The 23234-nt window shown below is 58.0% G+C and overlaps 9 protein-coding genes across 9 annotated transcripts; 5 read left to right on the plus strand and 4 right to left on the minus strand.

Moving 5' to 3' along the window:
• Positions 1-399: 399 nt before the first annotated feature.
• D7B24_006029 (uncharacterized protein) lies at positions 400-2725 on the minus strand (the record flags this gene model as incomplete). The annotated part of the gene is made up of 2 exons (XM_028640170.1): positions 400-2415; positions 2663-2725. 2 exons carry the CDS (start codon positions 2723-2725, stop codon positions 400-402), a joined length of 2079 nt encoding a protein of 692 aa, XP_028495574.1.
• Positions 2726-3647: 922 nt separating this feature from the next.
• D7B24_006030 (uncharacterized protein) lies at positions 3648-4773 on the plus strand (the record flags this gene model as incomplete). Its single annotated transcript, XM_028640171.1, has 2 exons — positions 3648-3983; positions 4057-4773. The coding sequence occupies 2 exons, from the start codon at positions 3648-3650 to the stop codon at positions 4771-4773; spliced, it is 1053 nt and encodes a 350-aa protein (XP_028495575.1).
• Positions 4774-5461: 688 nt separating this feature from the next.
• On the plus strand, positions 5462-6862 carry D7B24_006031 (uncharacterized protein; the record flags this gene model as incomplete). The annotated part of the gene is made up of 1 exon (XM_028640172.1): positions 5462-6862. One exon carries the CDS (start codon positions 5462-5464, stop codon positions 6860-6862), a length of 1401 nt encoding a protein of 466 aa, XP_028495576.1.
• A 492-nt stretch (positions 6863-7354) lies between these two features.
• Positions 7355-8140, minus strand: D7B24_006032 (uncharacterized protein; the record flags this gene model as incomplete). The annotated part of the gene is made up of 3 exons (XM_028640173.1): positions 7355-7673; positions 7769-8016; positions 8102-8140. 3 exons carry the CDS (start codon positions 8138-8140, stop codon positions 7355-7357), a joined length of 606 nt encoding a protein of 201 aa, XP_028495577.1.
• Positions 8141-8873: 733 nt separating this feature from the next.
• Positions 8874-10715, plus strand: D7B24_006033 (uncharacterized protein; the record flags this gene model as incomplete). The annotated part of the gene is made up of 2 exons (XM_028640174.1): positions 8874-9407; positions 9465-10715. The coding sequence occupies 2 exons, from the start codon at positions 8874-8876 to the stop codon at positions 10713-10715; spliced, it is 1785 nt and encodes a 594-aa protein (XP_028495578.1).
• Positions 10716-10952: 237 nt separating this feature from the next.
• GRX5 (monothiol glutaredoxin grx5) lies at positions 10953-11581 on the minus strand (the record flags this gene model as incomplete). Its single annotated transcript, XM_028640175.1, has 3 exons — positions 10953-11122; positions 11188-11464; positions 11525-11581. 3 exons carry the CDS (start codon positions 11579-11581, stop codon positions 10953-10955), a joined length of 504 nt encoding a protein of 167 aa, XP_028495579.1.
• A 502-nt stretch (positions 11582-12083) lies between these two features.
• Positions 12084-12794, plus strand: D7B24_006035 (uncharacterized protein; the record flags this gene model as incomplete). Its single annotated transcript, XM_028640176.1, has 1 exon — positions 12084-12794. The coding sequence occupies one exon, from the start codon at positions 12084-12086 to the stop codon at positions 12792-12794; it is 711 nt and encodes a 236-aa protein (XP_028495580.1).
• A 3371-nt stretch (positions 12795-16165) lies between these two features.
• Positions 16166-18945, plus strand: CHS1 (Chitin synthase, class 1; the record flags this gene model as incomplete). Its single annotated transcript, XM_028640177.1, has 3 exons — positions 16166-16303; positions 16367-18165; positions 18222-18945. 3 exons carry the CDS (start codon positions 16166-16168, stop codon positions 18943-18945), a joined length of 2661 nt encoding a protein of 886 aa, XP_028495581.1.
• A 719-nt stretch (positions 18946-19664) lies between these two features.
• On the minus strand, positions 19665-22115 carry SLY1 (Vesicle trafficking between the ER and Golgi; the record flags this gene model as incomplete). The annotated part of the gene is made up of 7 exons (XM_028640178.1): positions 19665-20316; positions 20390-20785; positions 20838-21264; positions 21314-21569; positions 21623-21746; positions 21805-22015; positions 22076-22115. The coding sequence occupies 7 exons, from the start codon at positions 22113-22115 to the stop codon at positions 19665-19667; spliced, it is 2106 nt and encodes a 701-aa protein (XP_028495582.1).
• Positions 22116-23234: the final 1119 nt, after the last annotated feature.

The following is a 23234-nucleotide window of genomic DNA, read 5'->3' on the forward strand; positions in this document are numbered from 1 at the left end:
CACAAGCTGTGCCGTCCGCGCGTTTGATCCTCAAAGTCCCTTCCAACGCCTCGTGAACAACAACAGGAGACCCGGTCACCTCGAAAAGGCGGACCTTCAGCGTCCTCCAGCTACCATGTATTGGAAAAGAAAAGAAAAGGAAAGAAACAGGTAGACCGCCGTGGCGGTCAATTGCCGCCGCATCCGTTACGCCCCATTATACCAACCGAAGAAAACAAAAGACGGCAGGCGGAGATCCAACCGCCATGACCTCGGAAGGCTTCATAATACACATAGGTCTTCGCGTATAGACAGACGCTCCTCCACGGAGAAGATCCCCCAAGGGGTCACGAATAGTCAGACGCCTGCGAGGGACGCTTGTACAGCGTCAGGCCGCCGCCGCCACCACTGCTGACCGCATCATATGGCCAGGCCCATGCTGACGTCAACCGGCTCGACACCCGCGCCTTGCATATCGCCACTGATGTCGTGGTCCTCCTCCATCATGTCCACGAGGCTGTCGAGATTGCTATCGAGGTTCTCGGCGTCCTTAGGGTCGAGACACTGCCGAAGTAGCCGGCGGTACTTGTCGACATTCTCGCCGATACCCACCATGCTCAGGGCATCGACGTAGTCGGCCTCGGACTGGCGCAGCTCGTTAACCGACGCGTGCAGCTTCAGAGCGAGCTCGAGACGCTCTTCGTAGGAACCGTCGGTGACGTCGCCGTTGAGGAGGCTCAGCTCCTGGTCCACGTACTGCTGGATGTGAAGACGATTCTGGTTTGTGATGAGGGACACGACCTGGTGCTTGGCGAGATTGGCCTCGCTGGCGATCTTGGCGGCGTCCTCGTCGGCTTCGGCCTTTGCATCAAGCTCGGCAATCTGCTGCTGGATCTTGCTGAGCTCGGCCTGATTGGCGGCGATGGCCCGGCGGGCGTCGCGCTCGGCATCGACTTTGGAGCGCAGCTCCTCGTCGTAGCTAGCAGAAAGGTCGCTGAACTTTTCAAAGATCAGGGGCGCGATGCGCGAGTGGACAGAGTTGGCAGCCTCCGAGTCGTAGGAGAGGTTGGGCTTCGACGGCATCTGATCCGTTAGGGCGTCTCGAAAGGAGACGTGTCGATGCGACTCTGGGCCAAACGGCGATGACGAGCGGTGGGGCCCGCGCTGTTCCTTCTTGGAGGCATTCAGGTCTCTAATCAGATCCTCGGCGTGGACGCCATCGGCATTTGGGATGTTGGTTGAGGCATTACGTCCGAGCAAGGCACGGATGCATTTGCGGGCATTCCTCTCGGCGGCTAGATGCAGCGCCGTGTTGCCTTCGTGATCCTGAGCGTCAATGAGTTGCTGGATGAATTGGGGATCGGCGGCCTCTTGCAGCTTGGTAAGGATGACCTCGAGGTAGTACCGAGCGCAAGAGTGGCTGGTGACGCGGCCGTTCTTCATGGTGGCGGCGTGGTGGATGACGGTAGCACCGCTATGATCTCGGAGGTTGATTGTGTCAAACAGCTCCCGGACAATCATCGGGAAGGTCTCCTTGTCATAGCAATTCGTAAAGTGAACGGCCCTCATGAGCGGCGTCTCGCCGCGAACGTTGAGTACGGCCAGATCCGCGTTGAAACGTTTCAGTTGCTTGATGACTTCGACATCGCCCATCGCCGCAGCCCAATGTAGCGCCGTGTGACTCTCAGTGTCGATGACCCAGTTGGGTAAGAAGTTTGGTGGTGGCTCCGGTCGATGCGCTGGTTTCTCGTTTCTAGAGAGAAGGAAGTAATCCAACAACTCATCTCCGTATACGGAATGTTGTTGCTGTGTCATGTCCTGGATCGCAGCCTCGTCACGTTTTCTCTTTCGATGACCAGTTGTTGGTTGCTGTTGCTGCGACAAGTCAAGGCGATCATCCTCGCCCATGTATGAGGCGGATGCAATTGTGATATTGTCAGGGGTATCATCATCGTGCATCATCGAGTCGCCTGCGTCAAACGTTTCTTGACTGGCGGTGGGAGCAACTGAAGCCAGGGTCTTAGCCTTTGCCAACAGGGCATTCGAGGCAGGTTGAGAGGCTGGCTTACCTGGCCACTTTGGCACAGCTGGTCGTTTTGGTGCCTTGGGTTTGCTTGTGTGACGAGGGGCAGGTGGCGGGCTTTCGTTGCCTGGAGTGTACTCGAAGATGGGGTGTATGCGGTCGTAGCAGTTGTTGCGCTGGGCAAGCTGCTGGCCTTGGTTGAGGGGGATCCAGGTACCCTGATATTTTCCGTAGCCACCCTGCACCTTTTCGTGCTTCTCCTTCTGCACCTCGCGCTCCAGAATTCTGGTGCGCGCCGGCTTGTCAAAGCCTGCGGCCTTCAAGATATGTGTTGCATTGATCCAGTTGTCCTGCCGCCGCCGCATCACATGCTCTTTCAGGTCATCGCCAAATTGGAACTCATACACAGGGACCTGTAGGCAACATGGGTCAGCCAAATCCATGAATGATAAAAGAACGCCAAGGTATACAGTGCAGAGGAAGAGGGAAGGCAAGGTTGAAGTTGCCATTTACCCCTCGTGGGGTCGTTGGATACTCATTTGTCCGCCCCAACTGCTGTAAGCGCCGTGTTGGTTTCACACATCAGGCAACGACCCTGGGGCGGCCTTGTAGGGTTCATTAAGGGGAACGAGGGCGCTGAGAAAGCAGAGGAGGACATACACCACTATATGTCGCGCTGTAGATGCCGCTTTGCGCGGGGGCAGCAGCTGGACCTTTGGCCATCGTGAGGAAGGCGCAGAGGGACACAGCCCTCTATCGTCGGGTCGGGGTCTCAGACCGCGAGGGTCGGTCGCCAGAGCAAGTTGGAAGTTACCAAGGGGGAAGGAAAGAGAGTGATAGAGCTGCTGGTCGCACTGCGCGGGAAAGACAGTAGTACCATGTGAAGTCGGTGACGATACTGCTGGCAACAGATGAATCGCCGAGACTGGGGTTGTCGGAAGTCGGTCGGTTGGCAGAGGAATTGTGGAATGGACGCGAACAAGACGCGAGAGTGGAATTGGCGACGCGTAGGACAAGGCAGGCACTTAAGCTTCATCACGTGTAGCGCACGGGCCATGGTATGAGGGGAAGACCAGCCGTCGATGTGCTGTGGTCCCTGGTGTACCTTACCTAGGACTAAGGTACCTATCTTAGGTACCCAGGCAGGTAGGTATATCCAAGTTGAACCATTGGCCTTGGTGTGAAGACTGTTGGCATGTTCAATCTTGCACAGCTGTGCACGACGAAATGTCGCTCGGTCACAGCCCCATGATGACTCGATGCTAATGCTAAAAGCCAGTGGTTTGCACCGCCGGTGGTGTTTGAACACAGCAGAGAGCAGCATGTAACGACTTTCCCGTACTTAAATCCGGTGCAGCGGTAGAATCGGCACAGTGGGTTCATGCGCTGAAGCCAATGACGTCTTTGGGTTCGGAAGCACGCCAAATCAGCTTGACGCGATGGCACGTTCGCAGCATCATGGTGCAGAAATACATGGCAACCCCGCCAAAGTCTATGGCGGGGTTAATCACGTATCACCGAGAGGGGTCCCTTTCGACTCATACAGTTAACTGCACGTTGGGAAGTATTAATATGTGAGAGCAGAAGCCTGCTCTGCTTTTGAACCCAGTCACCCTTCCAACGCTCACAAAGCAACACCGCCACCATGCCTCTGATCGCAAGCAACCCCACCAACCGCATCATCCTCGGATTGATGACCTTTGGGCCCAGTGAGTCAGACGGCGCGCGCATCACTGACCTCGAGACGTATAACAAGGCCCTCGATGTGTTTCAGTCCCGCGGCTACAACGAGGTCGATACGGCGCGTGTCTATGTTGGCAAGCAGCAGGAAGCCTTCACGCGTGAGGCCAAGTGGAAGGAAAGGGGCCTTACCCTGGCGACCAAGATTCAGTACCCCTCTGAACCGGGTTCCCATGCCGCCGACAAGGTGGTCGAGTCGCTGAAGACGAGCTTGAAGGAGCTCGGCACCGACTCCGTCGACGTGAGTGCTCTTGTTGTTACCACTGTCCGTCCCTAAGGCGGCACGCAATGAAACGATCGACTAACCCATGCAGATTCTCTACCTCCACGCCGCAGACCGCGCAACGCCCTTTGCCGAAACGCTCGAGGCGCTCGACAAGCTGCACAAGGCCGGCAAGTTTGTGCGCCTCGGCCTCAGCAACTTCACGGCATTTGAGGTCGCCGAGGTCGTGATGACGTGCAAGTACAACAACTGGGTGCGGCCTACCATCTACCAGGGCATGTACAACGTCATCACGCGCAGTCTCGATGCCGAGCTGATCCCCGCTTGCCGTCGCTACGGCCTTGACATCGTCGTCTACAACCCCATCGCCGGTGGCCTGTTCTCCGGCAAGATCAAGTCACGCGACATTGTGCCGACGGAAGGCCGCTTCTCGGACACGGCGGGGACGGGTGACAACTATCGCAAGCGGTACTTCCGCGACAGCACGTTCAAGGCGCTGCAGACGATCGAGCAGGCGATTGAGAAGCATGATCTCAGCATGATCGAGACGGCGCTGCGGTGGACGGTACACCACTCGCAGCTGAAGATCAAGGACGGCAATGACGGCATCCTTATCGGCATTTCGAGCGTAGCGCAGCTCGAGGACAACCTCAACCATCTCGAGAAGGGTCCCTTGCCTGAGGATGTCGTTCAGGCTCTGGAACAGGCATGGCTGGTGTCGAAGGCAGACACGACCAACTATTGGCACCTGGATCTGAAGTATACATATGACCCAAGGGAAGCTCTCTTTGGAGCTGGGGCCAAGTAGCGATGCAGGCGTAACAACGTACAAGGTAGCGACTGTTGTAGATCTCAATGAAGTGTGGCACCTGATTCCGAGCTGCAGCGTCTTCCGCAAGGAGAACTAGGAAACTGGACGCCGGCCAAGCAAATGTCAATCCGTGATGGATCCCATGCCTTGTCTCATTGCCCCAATCCTGGCCTAGCAGCACTTGGCCCCTGCCCGACACACCCGGCGAGCACCTATCATGGGACTTTAGGGGTCTGTCACCCCCCTGTGTCATCTGCGGATTTAGCACCCTCGACGCTGGAATACGTGCTTGGGACGTCTACCCCAGTTTTCGGCTGCAACGACAGATTCCACTTTCATCGGAAGCCCCATGTTGCCTTTTATCTGCAGGCATCCGAATCATCCACACCACCCCTTGGAACTCCTATCTTTCCCATCTCTGACCTTTTTGCTGCTAGTCATCCTCCTCTCTAGTGCTCTCTCTTTTTCTTCTTGCATGTGTCAGTAGCATGTCCCAGGCTCTCGTCGCTCTTTGAAGCCTGTCTCTTCGTTATCCACTCCTTTGCTGCATCCTCCCAAACCCCGAATTCGCCATCAGAACAAAAGAGAGACCCTCGTCCCCTGGTCCGCTGAAGCGCAATAGCCCCTCGCCGCATCCGATGCTGCAGACGACTTGGGTATCGAACCCGACCGAGACTTGTTCGCCATGACCAACGACCAACGACCTCCCCTTTCCAGGCCGACCGAGGGCCTCTCTGGCCTTCCGCTCCTTTTCGCCAAGGACGAGTCAGCCGACGCAGACAGACGCTCGATGGAATACGACGAAGCTCGCCGTGGGCGCGCCAGCCGCGGTTCGAGTCCACTGATGGCATCACGCAACCAGTCCTTCCACTCGCGCGCCTCGACTATGCGCAGCCACAGCCCCGACCTCGCGGCAGCATCCTCCGCCAAGACGAGATACACATTTGCCGCCTTCTTCCTCGTCCTCTGCCTCGTCGCCTTTGTCGTGCAGACCGAGTTGTCGGCCTACGTCCAGCAGGACCTCGGCTGGAACAAGGCCTACTGCATGCTCTACCTCACGCACGGCTCGTGGTCCCTGCTCTGGCCCGTCCAGCTGCTCTGCCTGCGCATCCAGCAATACAACGTGCCCTGGGCGACGTTTTGGCGCCGCCATGTCGGCCTGCTCCGCAGCACCTCCATCATGGTGCAGACCCAAGACCTCGACTGGTCACGCCCGTCGGCCGTCCCGCGGCCCTCGGCACTGGCCTATCTCGTGCGCACCACCGTCTTTGTGACCATGGCGCTGACCGTGGCCGGCCTCTCGTGGTACGTCGCCGTCGATCTGACGACGCCTTCCGATCTGACGGCCATCTACAACTGCTCGGCGTTTTTCGCCTACGTTTTTTCGGTGCCGCTTCTCAAGGAGCCCCTGCGTCTCGACAAGTCGATTGCCGTCATCGTGGCCATCATCGGCGTGCTCGTCGTCGCGTACGGCGACCAAAAGGCACCCGAGGCCGGCGCCGACGATGGCGGCGCCGCGGCCACCAAGGCCGCGGGCGAGCGGTTCCTCGGCAACATGGTCATCGGCGTGGGGTCCGTGCTCTACGGCCTCTACGAGGTGCTCTACAAGCGGTGGGCGTGCCCGCCCGAGGGCTGCGCGCCGCTGCGCGGCGTCGTCTTCGCCAACACGTTCGGCTCGTGCATCGGCCTCTTCACCCTCTGCGTGCTCTGGGTGCCGCTGCCGCTGCTCCACTGGACGGGGCTCGAGACGTTCGCGCTGCCGACGGGCCACACGGCGTGGATGCTCTTCTTCTCCGTCATTGCCAACGCCACGTTTGCCGGCTCGTTCCTCGTGCTCATCAGCCTGACGAGCCCCGTGCTGTCGAGCGTCGCGTCGCTGCTGACCATCTTCCTCGTCGCCCTCACCGACTGGATGGTCACGGGGGAGCCGCTCAGCGGCGCCGCCATGCTCGGCGGCTTCATGATCATGATTGCGTTTGGCATGCTCAGCTGGAGCACGTGGCGCGAGATGGCCGAGCACGAGGGCCACAAGCCTGTCGATATGACGGACAGCGGCGACGACAGCGACATGGAGCGCGAGGACTAGATACGGCAGGCAGGCAGGTAGGCGAGGGAAAGGACTGCATGGGTACATTCGGCGTTTGGTTGTGTTTATCGGTTGGAGTTTGAGGGATAGCTGCATGTCACAGAGGGCACTATGGGTCCGTTAGGTGCGGAAGGAGAGACAGCCCGCGCCATCATATTTGTGCATTGCATAGTACGGGGAACACTTCTGGGGCCGTGAGAGGCATCCGGATCATAGACATACATGACTTGCGTGCGTACAGCCGTTTGTGGCTGTGCTGGAACCACGGTGGGTTATTATTCGGTCCAATACCATGATCATCATCACATACAATCGAGAGTCAAGTTTGTTGTCTTGTGAAATGACTGCCTGGACATCATCCCGACGGCACATGAGCACCTGACAGGACAGGTTCGAAGTTGTATTGACATGTCCCAGGATAACAACACAAAAGGGTATCGATTGCACCAAAAAGAAAGAAGCGAAGAAAAAAAATCGCGCCAGAGACAGGTGCTACGCATTCATCGGCTGTGGATTGTTTCCCACCGTCTTGTAGAGCTCGCGCAGCTCAAAGGCGTCGTGGCCCCCCTCGGGCACCTCGCCGATGACGCGCGCGGGCTGGCCGCCGACGATGCTGAAGCTCGGGATGACCATGTTGGGCGGCACGACGCTGCCCTCGAGGACGCGGACGTAGTCCTTGATGATGGCAAACTCGCCAATGACGGCGCCGTGGCCAATGTAGACGTGGCTGCCCACGGTCGCGGCCTGCACGACGGTGCCCTGGCCGACGAAGACGTGGTCGCCGAGGCGGAGAGGCATGTATGTGAAGGCGCTAAGGATCGAGTCAGCCGGTCGTCCGTCCGTCTCTTTCGTTTTCTTCTTTCTCTGCAATCAGATCGGAAAAGAGCGGGGTCGGGGAGGGCGCACCCCTTGTAGACTCGCCCTGGGGGACGCAGGATGCAGCCGCGGCTCAGGAAGCAGTAGCGGCCGATGGCGACGGCCGTGTTGTTGGCGGGGGCGCTGCCGCCCGAGGTGGAGGAGGAGGAGCTGGAGGGCGCGGTGCGGGCGAGGTCGCCGCGGATCATGACATCGGGTTGTATGACGGTGCGGCCGCCGAGCATGATGTTCTGGGTGCCGACGAGGTTGGCTTTGCGGGAGACCTTGTTGCCAGTGTCCTTTGTGGGGGAACGTCAGTCAGGGGAACGTCAGTCAGGGGAACGTCAGTCAGGGGAACGTCAGTCAGGGGGCGAGTGGACTGACAGTCTCAATGTACTCCCCCTTCACCGGCCTCCGCGACATGGTGGCGGTTCTGTTGGTAGACACAAGCCTGGCTGGGGTGACGATGTGGTGCTTCGGAGGTTGTGGGTTGAAGACGCTGAGAGCACGGTGCTTCGATTGCTGGGAGGAGCTCTCGGATCGTGTCCGCGTCGGGTCGCGAGGGAAGGCGGGGCACCAGGCACGAAGTCACGTGTCCCACTCTTTGGATTGTGAACCTGCCAGGACGCCTTCTTACCAGCAGTAGAATTGCACGCAGATAAAGAAAATCCAAGTACATCCGGGAATAACAACATGATCGCTCCCAGTAGCAGTAATCCCGGTATCAACCCCAGAAACTATGTGACTGCAGCCGGCGCCGACCCGAAGGCTGGCCCGAACTCGGCGGCGGGGAGACTTGGCGGGAGACCCCGCTATGTACCACCCACCCCCTTCACCTGTAGCGGGTGGGCGCGGGGTGATGCATCACTCGACTCTCTGCACATCATCCCTCGTCGGGACCAATGCCGACGCGATTGCGTAACAGGCCGATAACATCTCGTCGGCTCTGCGTCCTCTATCATGAGCAACATCGTCGGACGAAGGGCGATCCCCTCCCATCTACTCCTCTTCAAATAGAACAGGTGCCTCGTCACATCACGACCCGCCTCGCCTTCTTGCTACCACCTACCTCGAACACCAAACCATCCCACCCAGTCGTCTGCTCACTACTCGTCGTCATCGTCAAGAACGCACCCCGCACCGCCGTCTGCCCATCATGCCGCTGAGCCCCGCGCACATGCTCACGCCCCAGGCGGCCGAGTTCACGCGCTTCCCCAGCAGGAGGAGCGTCGTCCACAGCACCAAGGGCATTGTCAGCTGCACCCAGCCTCTGGCGGCCAAGTGCGGCCTCGAGGTCCTGCACGCCGGTGGCAATGCTGCTGATGCTGCTGTCGCCGTCGCCGCCGGCCTCAACATGACCGAGCCGTGCTCCACCGGCATCGGCGGGGACATGTTCATCCTCTACTACGATGCCAAGACGGGCAAGGTCTCGGCCATGAACGGCTCCGGCCGCTCGGGCAACAAGTGCACGCTCGAGACGGTCAGGAGAGATCTCGGCCTCGCCGACGGCGCCTCGGGCAAGATCCCCTCCAAGAGCGTCCACGCCGTGACCGTGCCCGGCGCCGCTGCTGGCTGGGTGGACACGGTTGAGCGCTTCGGCAGTGGCAACCTGGCTCTCGACAAGATTCTGGCGCCCGCCATTGAGCTCGGCGAGAAGGGTTTCCCCGTATCTGATATTACCGGCTACTATGTGAGTTAAGGACCGCAGCACGCTCGAGTAACGCCCCCCCCTCTAAACAATGCACAGTGGACCTCAGCAGAATCTATCCTTCGCGAGGCGTCTCCCAACTATGGCGAGATGCTCAAGAAGGATCCCTCAGCCAAGGACGGCGTGCGAGCCCCTCGACCCGGCGAGATCATGAAGAACCCCGACCTCGCCAGGACGTTCCGTGCCCTGGCGGCCGAGGGAAAGAAAGGCTTCTACCAGGGCCGTATCGCCGAGGAGTACGTCAAGGTGTGCAGGGACCTTGGCGGCCACATCGACCTCGATGATCTCGCCCATCACCTCGAGACCGGCAGCGAGCCCGTCGAGCCCATCTCGTTGAAGCTCCAGCACGGTGGCTTCCACGATGACGGCGTCGAGGTCTGGGAACACCCCCCCAACGGCCAGGGCATCGTCGCGCTCATGGCTCTTGGCATTCTCCAGGAGCTCCAGAACCAGGGCACGATTCCCAAGTGGAAGCCCGAGGACCACAACACGGCGCCCTACCTGCACGCCATCATCGAGGCCCTGCGTCTCGGTTTCACCGATGCGCAGTGGTACGTCACGGACCCCAACGTCGAAAAGGTGCCGGCGGCGGGCCTCATTGCTCCCGAGTACCTCGCCGAACGCGCCAAGCTCTTCGACGCCACCAAGGCGGCGGCGTCGGTCGAGCGCGGCACCCCGCCGACGATCCCGTCGCCGGCGCTGCACAGCAGCGACACGGTCTACTTTGCCGTGTCCGACGCCGACGGCAACGCGGCGTCTTTCATCAACAGCAACTACGACGGCTTCGGTACGGGCATCATCCCGCGCGGCTGCGGCTTCACGCTGCAGAACCGCGGCTCCAACTTTAGCCTTGACGCCGGCCACCCCAACCGGCTGGCGCCCCGCAAGCGGCCCTACCACACCATCATCCCCGGCATGGTGACCAACCTCGCCGACGGGTCCCTGCACAGCGCCTTTGGCGTCATGGGCGGCTTCATGCAGCCGCAGGGCCACGTCCAGGTGCTGCTCGGCCAGCTCGTCGGCGGCCTCAACCCGCAGCAGACGCTCGATGCGCCGCGCGTGTGCATCGACTTTGACTGGAACGTCAACGTCGAGGAGGGCATGCCCGCCGAGACGATCGAGGGCCTCACGAAGCTCGGTCACAAGGTCAAGGTGCTCACCGGCAACGAGAGGGGGCTGTTTGGCCGCGGCCAGATCATCCGCCACACGGTCGATCCGCTGGAGGACACGGGCATCTGGTCAGCTGGCAGCGATATGCGCGGCGACGGCGCATCATACCCGGCATGGTAGACAAAAAAAACAGGTGTCGATTCCCCACAAGGAGATGGTGCGATGAGAAGAGAGGGAGCAGATAGCCACATGTACTGCAATAAATGCGACGAGCAATGCCTTGTTTCATTTCACCAGCTGTCATCATGTCGTGACGTGCCTGATATGCGTGCCCTCCCCTATCGTACACAAATTACAAGCCTTTTACAGCTACCAACCCCCCCTTCCTATCTGATATCGAGAGTCGATTTTCGCTCCTCATTCGTCCTTGCCCTCGCCCTCGCCCTCGGCGAGAACCTTCTTCTCCTCGAGCAGCTTGGCGAGGTCGCCGTTCTGGTGCATCGATACGACAATGTCGCAGCCACCCACAAACTCCTTGTCGACGTACAGCTGGGGGATCGTCGGCCAGTCGGAGTACTCCTTGATGCCTGCAATCACCAGGGTCAGCGGGAAAAGCCGTGGCAACTCGTCATCTTGCGAAGGAAATACGCACCCGACCGCAGCTCGGCGTCCTCGAGCACGTTGAAGGCGGCAAACTTGGCCGGGTCGACGCCCTGCAGGCCGAGGACCTGGATGCTCGCGCGCGAGAAGCCGCACTGGGGCGTCTCGGGGGTGCCCTTCATGAAGAGCACGACGGGCGCCGAGGCGACGGCCTTGTCGATGGCCTGGCGCGTCTGGTCGGAGAGCAGGCGGCGCTGGGCGGCTGTGAGGAGGAAGGGGTTCGGGGCGCGGAAGGCGGAGGCGGCTGGGCGGGCGGCGCGCAAGGCGCTCTGTGGATGGGGAGGTTTTTGTCAGTCATGTTCTTCGACGACGGGGCCGCTGTTGCTGACGGGGCCGCTGGGGCGCTGGGGAGACGTTACAGAGGCGAGGAGGGATCTTGACCACATGTTTGGGAAGGTGTGCGGATGTGTGGCGACGGTACAGGCTGGAGAGACAAGAAAGAGACTTGTAGATGATGGGCGCCGTTGGGATGAGAAATCGCCCGAGGCCGTGGTGCAAAAAAATACGGGTGATGTAATCGGCTGTCGGTGGTACGTTGGTCGGTGTGGTTCGGTGACGGCAGCTTTGGCCAATCGGCTTTGTTGCGTTGGACGACAGCTTACTTCATCATTGTCTCTAGCCTTCGAGGACGAGACGCTTGATACTGCCGTTGCGTTTTGACTACCTACTTCTTGACCATGAGGAGAAAGCTCTACCTTTCCATGAACCCATGAATCTGAAAACGCCGCAGGGCCATCCCTCTGAATCCCGCCATTGGCAAGTCGAACAGACCTCTCAAGCAAGTGCTGAAGCTGACTGACCCCACCAAGACCCCTCACCACCACATCTCACAACATCACCAGATCGCACCCCCCTTTTCTTTCCGTAGCCTGACACACACACAATATCATGAATCCGGCCGATGCCGTGGCGGGCGCCCTCCAAGATGGCAAAGCCCACCTGCTTCTCGCCTGCACAGGCAGCGTCGCCACCATCAAGCTGCCCTCGATGCTAGCCCACCTCGCCCGCCACCCGTCCCTCTCTATCCGCATCATCCTGACGCCCTCGGCGGCGCAGTTCCTCACGGGCACGTCGGCCGAGCAGCCGACCGTCGAGTCCCTGCGCCGCCTCCCGGGCGTCGACGGCGTCTACCTCGATGCCGACGAGTGGGGTCCCCACCCCTGGAAGCGCGGCGCCTCGATCCTCCACATCGAGCTCCGCCGCTGGGCCGACCTGCTCGTCATCGCGCCCCTATCGGCCAACTCGCTCGCGAAGATGGCCGCTGGCCTGTCCGACAACCTCATCACGTCCGTCGTGCGCGCCTGGGACACGTCCGTCCGCCCCGACGGCACGCGCCGCCGCATCGTCGCCGCGCCGAGCATGAACACCATGATGTACACCCATCCGCTGACGGCGCGGCACCTCAAGGTGCTCGAGGAGGACTGGGGCGGCCGCGACGGGTGGTTCGACGTGCTGCGGCCCGTGTCCAAGGCGCTGGCGTGCGGTGATGTGGGCATCGGGGCCATGAGGCCGTGGGAGGAGATTGTTGCGCTCGTGGAGGAGAGGCTCGGGTTGTCGGTGGCTGAGGGGGCATCGAAAGATGTAAGGAATCGGGCATGACGTTACGGGGTGGGGTTGGTTTGGGAAGACTGGTGCGACAATGTCAAGAAGAAGAATCATTTATCCGCCTTTCGTCACGACCATGGAGGGCAATTTCTAGTGGATATGCTCAGCGTGATTGCATGTTGGCCTGCTGTTTGATGACAACTAGAGGGAGGGGCTCCTTCCTCATGATCACCACCAATGTACTGCTTCATGACTGCGATGTGAACGTGAATCGCTCAGACCTAACTCCTGGTATGACATGATCCAGTATGATATTCCAAACAGGAAGAACCTTGCGTCTGATTTGGACGCTCTATCGTGAATCCGGGCCATGCCAACCAGGATGAGACGTAGTAGGTTGTGAAATTTTGGTTCTTTCTTTTTCATTCGAAGAAGAAGAGGAAAAACGACGGAAAGCGGATCAGCTTTCAATGGTGTGCAGAGGTAGAAGAAACAAGACTGAGGATATGCCATCATTATGACCGCCAGGAAGCCTTGCATATTCTATCAAACACCGACATAACGGCCACTCGAGGTAATGTCTATAAAATCATTTGACATCATCCTACCATCCAGTCCAAATGGACTCATGTGTGCAGCGCTATGCCAGCATTAAAGCAACAACTGCCATGGCGCATCGAACCATTTCTCGACGGAAAAAACACCAAATGCCGATCGCAATGGGCAGGTGGAGCTTTCACCTCAATGAAAGCTGATAGTGTGGCCGACAGTTCAACAATGGGAAGAGGCCTCCAAGGTACTTGATCTAGAAAAGGCGTAGGACTACCGAATCATACCCTTCTACGACAGCAGATTCGACAGCGCGAGTGACGGAGGGCCAGGCGGGGAAGGTAGGCGCATGCGTAGCTGGGATCTTCAGACCCATTACATCGCCATAGGCTCTTCAGACGAGACAGTTATCTGGAGTGCATTGTGAGCCTAACGCAATCAACGTTGGCACAAAGTTTGGCCAATCGTGGCTCGGCAGATTCATGACACCTTCGATCTTGAGTAGCCAGATGCCCTCGTGGATGTGCATGTAAGTTGAGAGGAGTGCATTTGAGGTGAGAAACCTTGGAAGGCAAAAGAGAATGGACGCGTGGAAGGGAAGGGTGTACATGCACATCGGACTTGACAGATTTTTACCGATTCGTCGTGGCAGGACAACTGCTGAGCGATCCAGGCCCTTCGTATTGGACAGCAGCGGTGAGGGAGGAATCTGGTTGCCTGGACTGAACGTGTTCGTTGCCGTCATGACAAAGCCTGGCTCGCTCCCTACTTCGGTCTTGCGGAGTGATACCCGGTGTGGGCTCGGGTTGGACCGCGATGCGGACGCGACTACGAGCTGCCAAGCATGGCGATTCGTCATGGTACCTAGGTAGGCGGGTTCGCCTCCGTTGCAAAGGCGAATTCTCCGAGATGGATCGTAACGAGATGGACGGTAACGAATGTAGTCGGACCAGGTCAGCCAGCGATTGGGTCACGACGTTGAGTGTGCCCTGGCTGCAGAGAAGACGAGCGAGAGGGTGGGTTGTGGCTCAGCGGCCGCGTGGTGTGGAGAGAATCACATGGCGGATGCTATTTCGAGAGCACCAGCCACTCTTCCCTTCTTTGCCTTCCATTCGTTCGCTGGAGATATAGTCAGTAGTAGTAGTAAGGTTAAGGTAACCGCACAAAGGCACGACGACCGACAGGACAAGCGTTGACTCGTCAGTCGCGTGCCACTGCATTGGCGGTTCCTGAGCCGCCCTTGGGGGTGGGTGTGAGCCGCCCTTTGGGTGGTGGCGGGCGGATGGGTTGTTTCCCGGCCATCGCGGCGCATGCTGTGCCACCACTCCACTGTTCTGATAGCGCGCCCATCCACTGAAAGTTTCCGTGACTCGCATCGCTCTGGGTGACGACGGACCAATGAGCCACGGGTGTCACGGCACTTTGAGCCCTGTTCGTTTGCTCGGCCTCGCGGCGTTGGAGATCGCCCTCGCCTCGTCCCCCCCCCCCCCCCCTTCCCAAAGCTAGCGGGCATCGTGTCATTTGAGGGTTGGGTTTCGCGTCTGGTACATAGCAACGGGCTGCAGATTAGTGCATGTCCATCCGCCTAGCTACCTTGCATGGATAGGCACAAGTAATGTACCGTACGTGGGGAGGTGGATGGATCGCCGTGCTATCAGTACTGCAGCCTATTCTGTTCATCTCCATGTTCGTCGCAGAGGCAGATAGGCTGGTCAACAAAGCCAATCGATTGCGTGAGAGCACCGCACATGGGATTGGAGACGAAGGATTGCGATGCCGACTCGCCAAGGTCCCTCGGAACTCCTACTGTCAAGTGGCCATGCCGACGTCACCTGGGGTCTAAGAGGGGACTTGTGTGTTTCAGCTCCTGGGACATGGGATCCTTGGAATTAAAGCTGTGACCCACCACCATCTGTCCCGTCCATCCACACTCACCCTCTCTCCCTACCCTCGCTCCCAAGCAACCAGAAACGGCTACCAAAGCAACGGCGGCAATCCAACCAGACACCCTTGTTACTGCCCATCGCCCATCGCATGCCCGCCGTCATCTGCTACGAATTTCATCTTCATCAGCTTGAAACCCCGAGAAGGCGCGCCCCCCCTAATCGAAAGGGCCTCCCGCTGCCGCATCTCTCTGGTACCACCCGACCACCTTTGACCCTCCTCGATCCCCCATCGCATGACTACTTCTCTCCAACCGACACGATCCACCGGCATCAAGTCGCATCAAGTCGCATCGCATCCGATCCGGCTCCGTCTCAAGAAACCTGGCAGGGACCCTGCGCACGAGTGGCCGGCTTGTCGCACATACACACGTAGCCCTCTCGTCGCAACCTCGGACACCCCCTCCACCCAGCTGCGGCGCGCCAGCTCGAGAACAATCAACCCCATTGACGGACGACTTCTAGGGAGCACACCGACAGACAGCGCGCACAACGCAGCAATTCAAAGACGATCAGAGTACACACACGGCCCATTGGCCTCAAACACACGTTCCCCAGATCGTCTTGTCACACCCACACCCCCCCCTGTGAACCATGGCGTATAATCGTTTAGGCGAGTAGGAAACTTTCCTAACCTTTCGTATTCCCTTGACCCGTTTCCCACTCTCAATATCTTGAGAAAGCGTCTCCATCATCACCTGTCCACACTTCACCGAAACCCCACCCACCTCTGGACGCCGCCTTCGTCCTTGTGAATCCAACAGACAGTAGGGCTGTCTCTGTGTTCATCCTCGTGATCCAACTGTCACCAGTCGCCTTCGCCTCTGGAACATCTGCATGCTACTTGTCACTCCACAAATCTAATATCCGCGCTCTACAGACGACGATTTCTACAACGACCGTGTACGGCGTTCACCTTCACCAGGCCACCCCATGCAGCAAGGCTACCAGCTAGACGACCGTCCCTATGGGCGACCAGAGCAGCTCGACTACCCTCAGACGGGTCCGTCTCCTGGCTCTGTGCCCGGCAGATATGGTACTCCGAGCGACCAGCTTCAGCTGAACGCCGCCGTGAGTGCGACATGTTCACTTTTCAGGCAGCACCAGATGAGCTAACCGTCATTGCCCCTCTAGCAATCAGTAGACAACCTCAGCAGGAACAGCCCCTTCGCTGACCCCCACCAACGAGGCCCGTACCAGACAGATTACGCTGTCAACCCCGAGGCTCATCACGATGCCTACTACAATCAGCCCTACGAGCCTACGCCCATGGAGGGCACGCCGCTTGGCTACGACCCCGGCCAGCCGGGCTACGACCACGACGACCTGCGGCCGATGCTGCCCCACCAGGACTCCCACGCGAGTGAGCCATACCAGGACCAGCCCACGCCGCAAGGCGCTGGCGGCGGCATCAAGAGGTGGAAGACGGTGAAGCAGGTTCTGTTGTACCGGGGCAACCTCGTACTCGACTGTCCTGTCCCCCCCAGACTGCTGAACCAGCTGCCGCACGGCGAGCGTGATGAGTTTACGCACATGCGATACTCTGCCGCAACGTGTGATCCCGACCATTTCTACGACGAGAACTTTACTCTTCGACAGAGACTCTTCTCGAAACCGCGACATACTGAGCTGTTCATTGTCGTCACAATGTACAACGAAGATGAGATTCTGTTCGCGCGCTCCATGATTGGTGTCTTCAAGAACATTGAGTACATGTGCAACCGCAAGGAGAGTAAGACATGGGGCAAGGACGCCTGGAAGAAGATTGTCGTCTGCGTCGTCAGCGACGGTCGGTCCAAGATCAACTCCCGCACTCGTGCGCTCTTGGCCGGTATGGGCGTGTACCAAGAGGGCATTGCAAAGCAGCAGGTCAACGGCAAGGACGTGACGTCTCACATCTACGAGTACACCACCCAGGTCGGCATGCGCATCGAGAAGGGTGTGGTTCAGCTTGTCCCGAAGCAGCAGCCCGTTCAGATCCTGTTCTGCCTCAAGGAAAAGAACCAGAAGAAGATCAACTCGCACAGATGGTTCTTCTCTGCTTTCGGCAGAGTCCTCGACCCCAACATTTGCGTGCTTCTCGATGCTGGTACCAAGCCGGGCGGCAACTCGATCTACCACCTCTGGAAGGCGTTCGACCTCGAGCCCATGTGCGCTGGTGCATGTGGTGAGATCAAAGCCATGTTGGGTACCGGTGGCAAGAACCTGCTCAACCCCCTGATCGCCACACAAAACTTTGAGTACAAGATGAGTAACATCTTGGACAAACCCTTGGAATCGGCCTTTGGTTTCATCTCCGTCTTGCCCGGTGCCTTTTCGGCGTATCGCTACGTTGCGCTGCAGAACGACAAGAACGGTCAGGGCCCCCTGGAGAAGTACTTCGCTGGCGAAACGCTTCACGGCTCTGACGCGGGCATCTTCGAGTCCAACATGTATCTGGCCGAGGATCGTATTCTCTGCTTCGAGCTAGTGACCAAGCGCAACTGTCACTGGATTCTGCAGTACGTCAAGTCGGCCACGGGCGAAACCGATGTTCCGGATACGGTCACAGAACTGGTTCTGCAACGACGACGATGGCTCAACGGTTCATTCTTCGCCGCCATCTATGCCATTGCTCACTTTTACCAATTCTTCCGCTCAGACCACTCCTTCCTCCGAAAGGTCATGCTGTTCATCGAGTTCATCTTCCACACCATCAACATGGTCTTCGCGTGGTTTGCCGTTGGCAACTTCTTCCTCGTCTTTAGTATCTTGACAAAGAGTCTCGGCGGCGATGAACTCCTTGGTAGGACCGGTGAGATTCTTGGCGTTGTCTTTACATGGCTGTACGGCGTTGCGCTCTTCACTTGCTTCGTCCTCAGTATGGGTAACCGTCCGTCCGGCTCGAGGTGGTACTACACAACCATGGTGTACTTCTGGGCGATCATCATGGTGTAAGTTTTGATGCGAGCTTGTCACTCACCAGTCTCCCAGCTAATCACTCGTACAGATATCTCATGTTCGCGGCCATTTTCATTGCCGTCAAGGCCATTATCGCAGACGTCAACGACGGTACCCCTTTCAGCTTGGGTGAACTGTTTAGAAACCCTGTTTTCTACACGCTGATCGTCTCCGTCATGTCGACGTACGGTATTTGGTTCCTTGCGTCGTTCCTCATGTTCGATCCCTGGCACATGTTCACCTCGTTCGTCCAATACATGTTGCTCACGCCAACCTACATCAACATCCTCAACGTCTACGCCTTCTGCAACACGCACGATATTTCCTGGGGTACCAAGGGCGACGACCAGGCAGAAAAGCTGCCCTCCGTCAGCACGAAGGACGGCTCCGGCAAGACAGACCTGCCTGATGAGTCGGATCTCAACGCCCAGTACGAACGCGAGCTCACCGCCTTTGGCTCCAAGCCCATCAAGGTGGTTCACACCCCGACAGAGGCACAGAGAGCAGAAGCTCAGATGGACTACTACCGCGGCGTCCGTTCCATCACGGTCCTCGCCTGGATGATTACGAATTTTGGCCTCGCGGCTGTCGTTCTCAGTGCGGCCGGCCTCGACCGCATCGACCCAAAGAACAAAACCGCCGAGGAAGAAGACCCAAACGCCAGGGCCAACATCTACATGACTGTTGTCCTGTGGTCCGTGGCCGGCCTGTCGGCGTTTAAGTTCATTGGCGCCATGTGGTTCCTGGTCGTGCGCATGTTTAGGGGCGTGTAAGATTTTGGTCTTCTTCTCCTTTCGATTCTGTACACGCAGGTTCTTCTCCCTTTTTCTTCTTCCTGCTTCATTCTGGAGACCAGAAGAATGGGGTTTTTTTTTTTTTTTGGCTGTTTTGTTTGATTTTGTTTTGTTTCAGTTGCTTCATTCATGACTGGGCGTGGACAATACCCGAGACGCGGCGAAAGAAAGAGAGACACAATCGCAAAAGGGGGGGCCACTCTCCCGTCTCTCAACGAACATTACACGGTGCATGACGAAAGATGAAAGAAAGCGCACGCTTGTTGATTGTTTACAGAGGAGGATCGAGTCAGGGGGACAAGAGAAAAACACGAAGGACTCGATGGATTGGATGAACGGGGGGGAGGGGGGATTTGAGTAAGCTTGTTGTTGTACCTTAGCTGTTCTGGTTGTCTAGTAGTCCGGCTTGACGCCTGGGACTGGGTTTATGAAGAAATCAAAATCAAAGACTCGGCTCCCTTTTCGTGAATGCTGTCTTGATTGTTGATGTATTGACGAATGGTTCTCGCACATATGTCTCTCTCCTAGTGTCTCGCTCGCGTCAAGAGGGATTACATAGTCACAGCATGGCGAGAATCACACGACGGCCGCATTCTCCATGGTGGTTTTTTAACCGCCTCATCCACGCCGACTGACGGCATACCTGCAAACGTTGGGAAGACTGGGTGTATTGGGAACTCGGCGCGCAGACCCCGCGCCTAAGACGCCACCTCCCTTCCCAGCGTGTTCAACTCCTGCTCCAAGAACGCCTGGGCGTTGAGCAGGTCCGTGGACCCGTACACGACCCTCTTCCGCGCGCGATCGCCGCCCGTCCGCGCGACCCACTCCTGCAAGTTGCCGTACTCGTCCATGCTGCCGCCGCCGACGGTGAAGACGATGGCCTCGGAGAAGCCCTGGCGGCGCTGGCCGAAGCTGGCGCCCGTGCCGGCTCCGGGGCCACCGGGACCGCCCTGGCCCGGAAGACCGCCGGGGAGGGCCGAGCCGGGGCCGCCAGCGCGCACGGAGCTGGGCGGGGGCATGGTGCCGCGGGCGTTGGCGGAGCGGGGATCAAAGTAGAGGTAGTTTTCCGTTTTGGCGATGGCCGTGCTCGAGGCCGTCGAGGGGTCCATGATGCTCTCGATGATTTTGGTAATGGTGAAGTCGCGATCGGCGGGCAGGAACGTCTTGATGCCGCCGATGAGCGACTCAAAGTTGGAGGAGAGACCCGTGGGTACGCCGCTCTCCTTCAGTCGGTCGGTAAGACGGCTGGATATGGACGAGAAGCGGCCGAACAAGTCGGTGCTGCCGGCCTGTTGGGGCGACGGGTTGTTGATGGTGGTGAGGTTCGTCAGCTTTGTCGTCGATTTCAGTCTTGCAAATGTCAGCAAAAGCCCTTCCACGACGATGAAAATTGAGAGACAAGCGCCATGGGTAGATGACGTACTGTCGAATATATGGCAGACACTCGACGTCCGCGCCCGCGGCCGCCAGCGCTTCGACGAAGCCCTCCCACTCCGTTCGACTCAGTTCGGCCTGTTCCGAGTTGGAGCTCAGGAAGAAGTAGATGAAGAGTCGCAGCTTGTCGGCGGCTTGTCCCTCATCGCTCTTGATGAGCTCCATCATTTGCGCCTTGGTCTGCTTGGTGATGTTCTCCTCGAGCTGGAAGTAGTTGTCTAGCTGCCGATCTTTAATGCCGGTGAGAAGAGCAGCCAAGATATTCATGTGCATATCCAGCACGGCCTTGCGCTCTCGCAGTTCGGGAAGTAACGTGATGGCAGCTTTGAGGTGCTGCGCACTGGCGCTCGTATCATTTTGCAGGTCTTCGAGATCGGACACACCGCTGTCGACACAGTTAGCAGAGAACTCGAAACAAATGATCCCGCTGTACTGACGTCTTGGCTGTGATTTGCGTGGCCTCTTCCTTGTACTTCGTCAATTCAGAATCAATGTCTTCGGCGACCTGGGGAAACGGTAACAGGCTGTTTTTCCTCCAAAAGAAGTCCTCGTTGGTCAGATCATAAGTCTTCTTCGTCTTTCCCTCATCCACAATGGTGATGCGCCTCTTCTCCATAGAGAGCACGTCTTGCACCAGGGACTGGTATGTCCAGGAATGCGAAAGCATTGGGAGAAGATCCACATCTCGGTCGAGAATGACCAACACAGGGCGTGATGTGGGTGTCGCTGATGTGTTTGACCGGGCGCTTGAAGAAAAGAGGTTGTCTTTCGAGTTGAGGATGTGGTCGCGCAGTTTCCGATCGAGCTTTGCAGATATCATTTCAGCAGCCGCTCCCTTAGGGCACCGAATGATGGGAATAACGCCTAGCTGACTGTTAGTTCACGCGTCTCGAGAATGGCACAGTGGACCCACCCATGGTCACGACAACGCTGAACAGCCGATTGACGATAGTGTCTACCAGCTCATCAAGCTTCTCGTCGGTCGTCTTGGCGCTGTTGAGCGCCGAGTATGCCTTTGGGATTCCCAGCCTGAAAAGATCAGGCTCCTCGACGATGAAGTTGAGGTATTGGTCGAAGAGTTGGGCAATATTTTCTGATGTTTCGGCAGCGGCAGTCTCTGCGGCGAAATCCTCCAAGGCTGCTCGCGGAATGCCTCCCAAACAATTGATCTGTGGGCTGGTCAGGGGTAAGATCTTCACGGACCTCGCAGCGTAAGACCTACATATGCTGGAGAGTAGAGCCCATTCTGTAGATCGGCAGTGATCTGCTTCATGTTCTGGGGCGTTGGCTCGACAAGATAGATAACGGGGACGTCTGGGATCGGGTGTCGCGAGGCGCCAATATGTCTATTCTGTGGTTAGCCCATAGCCATGACACAGTCGAGTGTCTGGAGAGCCACAGTACGTGTGGAGGGTAACGCCCAGAGACCTGAGGTTCTGGACCGTCAGGACAGAGCTGCAAACATCACGTCCGAGGTCGTCGAAGCAAAGGACCTTCCATATCGGTTCGCCATCTGCCGTGAGGATGGATGACGGTGCGATCGCGCTCACGTGGGATTCGTCGGTCTCGGTCGTATCAATGGCATCGTTCAGGTTCAAGATCTTCTTGAGGGAGGCTGCAATACGTTAGTGTCTCTCCAGTATCAAGGACAGTCCTAAAGCTCCAATGTACTAACAGATCTGGCGGTCCCTCAAGGAGGTGCCTTTAGATGCCATTGCAGATGGCGAAGGGCTATTGAGCTCCTGCTGGGGTTTGTGTGGTGATTGGTGTAGTGTGTGTCGCGCGTGAGAGGAGCTATCCTGATCGCCCCGATGCAGGAAGCGAGGATTATTGTGTGAAACTCGGCTGGCGCAGGATCGAAAAGCAAGGTCGGCCGTCAACGTGAACTGTGACCACGAATCGCAACTATTCGAGGCCAGGCACCTAGCTATCCCGCCTCTAGCCTCCGTGTTCTCAAGGTCGGACCCACTGAAACAACCCAGCCGTCAGTCATCTGCTTGCACAAGGGCGGGTGGGGTGAACAGCTGGATACACCGGTACAGCCTTTACCTGCATAGCGCCGGCCCACTCGTCTACAACCGGTGTCTTGCGGCGATCCGATATATGCGTTGCTGCCTGGCATATCGGGCAACAATCACCTTCCTGACCTCTGACAGTCATTGTCGGTGCGAAAGCGCGACCGACTTTTCCCCTTCTCACCAACCATCTCTTCTCTGTAAACCCGCGACGCCTTTCCATCAATACGTTCGCGGAAGCCATCGCGCGCGACAAGTCGACCTACACCGCGTCTAAAGGCTTGCTTCTGCTCGTATAAATTGATTCTTGCCGCGTCGTTTCCTGGCCACAGGAAGCTCTGGGAGAGTCGCAGAGAACTACTCATTCCCCCTCGACACGTACTTTCTGGCGCCCATCCAGCCGTCATCACACAGATCACGCGCGAATCCCTTTCGGCCCATTCATCCATCAACCCTCTTTTCTCGCGGTCGTTTCCTCTCTCCCTTAATTTTCTGCTATCAATCATGTCCGCTTCTGTAATGATTGCCATCAAATAAGAGGGAAAGCATTTGGGACTCGTCACGCGACCAGCTCCAGCAAAGGAAGTGCGCAAGAGCGCGATTTGAGTCGTTGGGAACAACGTTTGCAGGGTACGGTGACCTCCTCTCCCCGCTCGACTGACAATTGCCCTCATAACCCCCTCAAAACACTCTCCCATCCCCTTTCCCAAGCCCACCCGCAAAATCGCGTTTTCTGGCCGCTGAATGTGCTGCACCTCTCGACGGAGGTGCAGCATCGTCAAAATTTCCGTGAACAGCTTTGCATCTTGTTTGAGAGTC

This window comes from Verticillium nonalfalfae (assembly GCF_003724135.2).
Source record: "Verticillium nonalfalfae strain VnAa140/NRRL 66861 chromosome Unknown scaffold_40, whole genome shotgun sequence".
Lineage (NCBI taxonomy): Eukaryota > Fungi > Ascomycota > Sordariomycetes > Glomerellales > Plectosphaerellaceae > Verticillium > Verticillium nonalfalfae.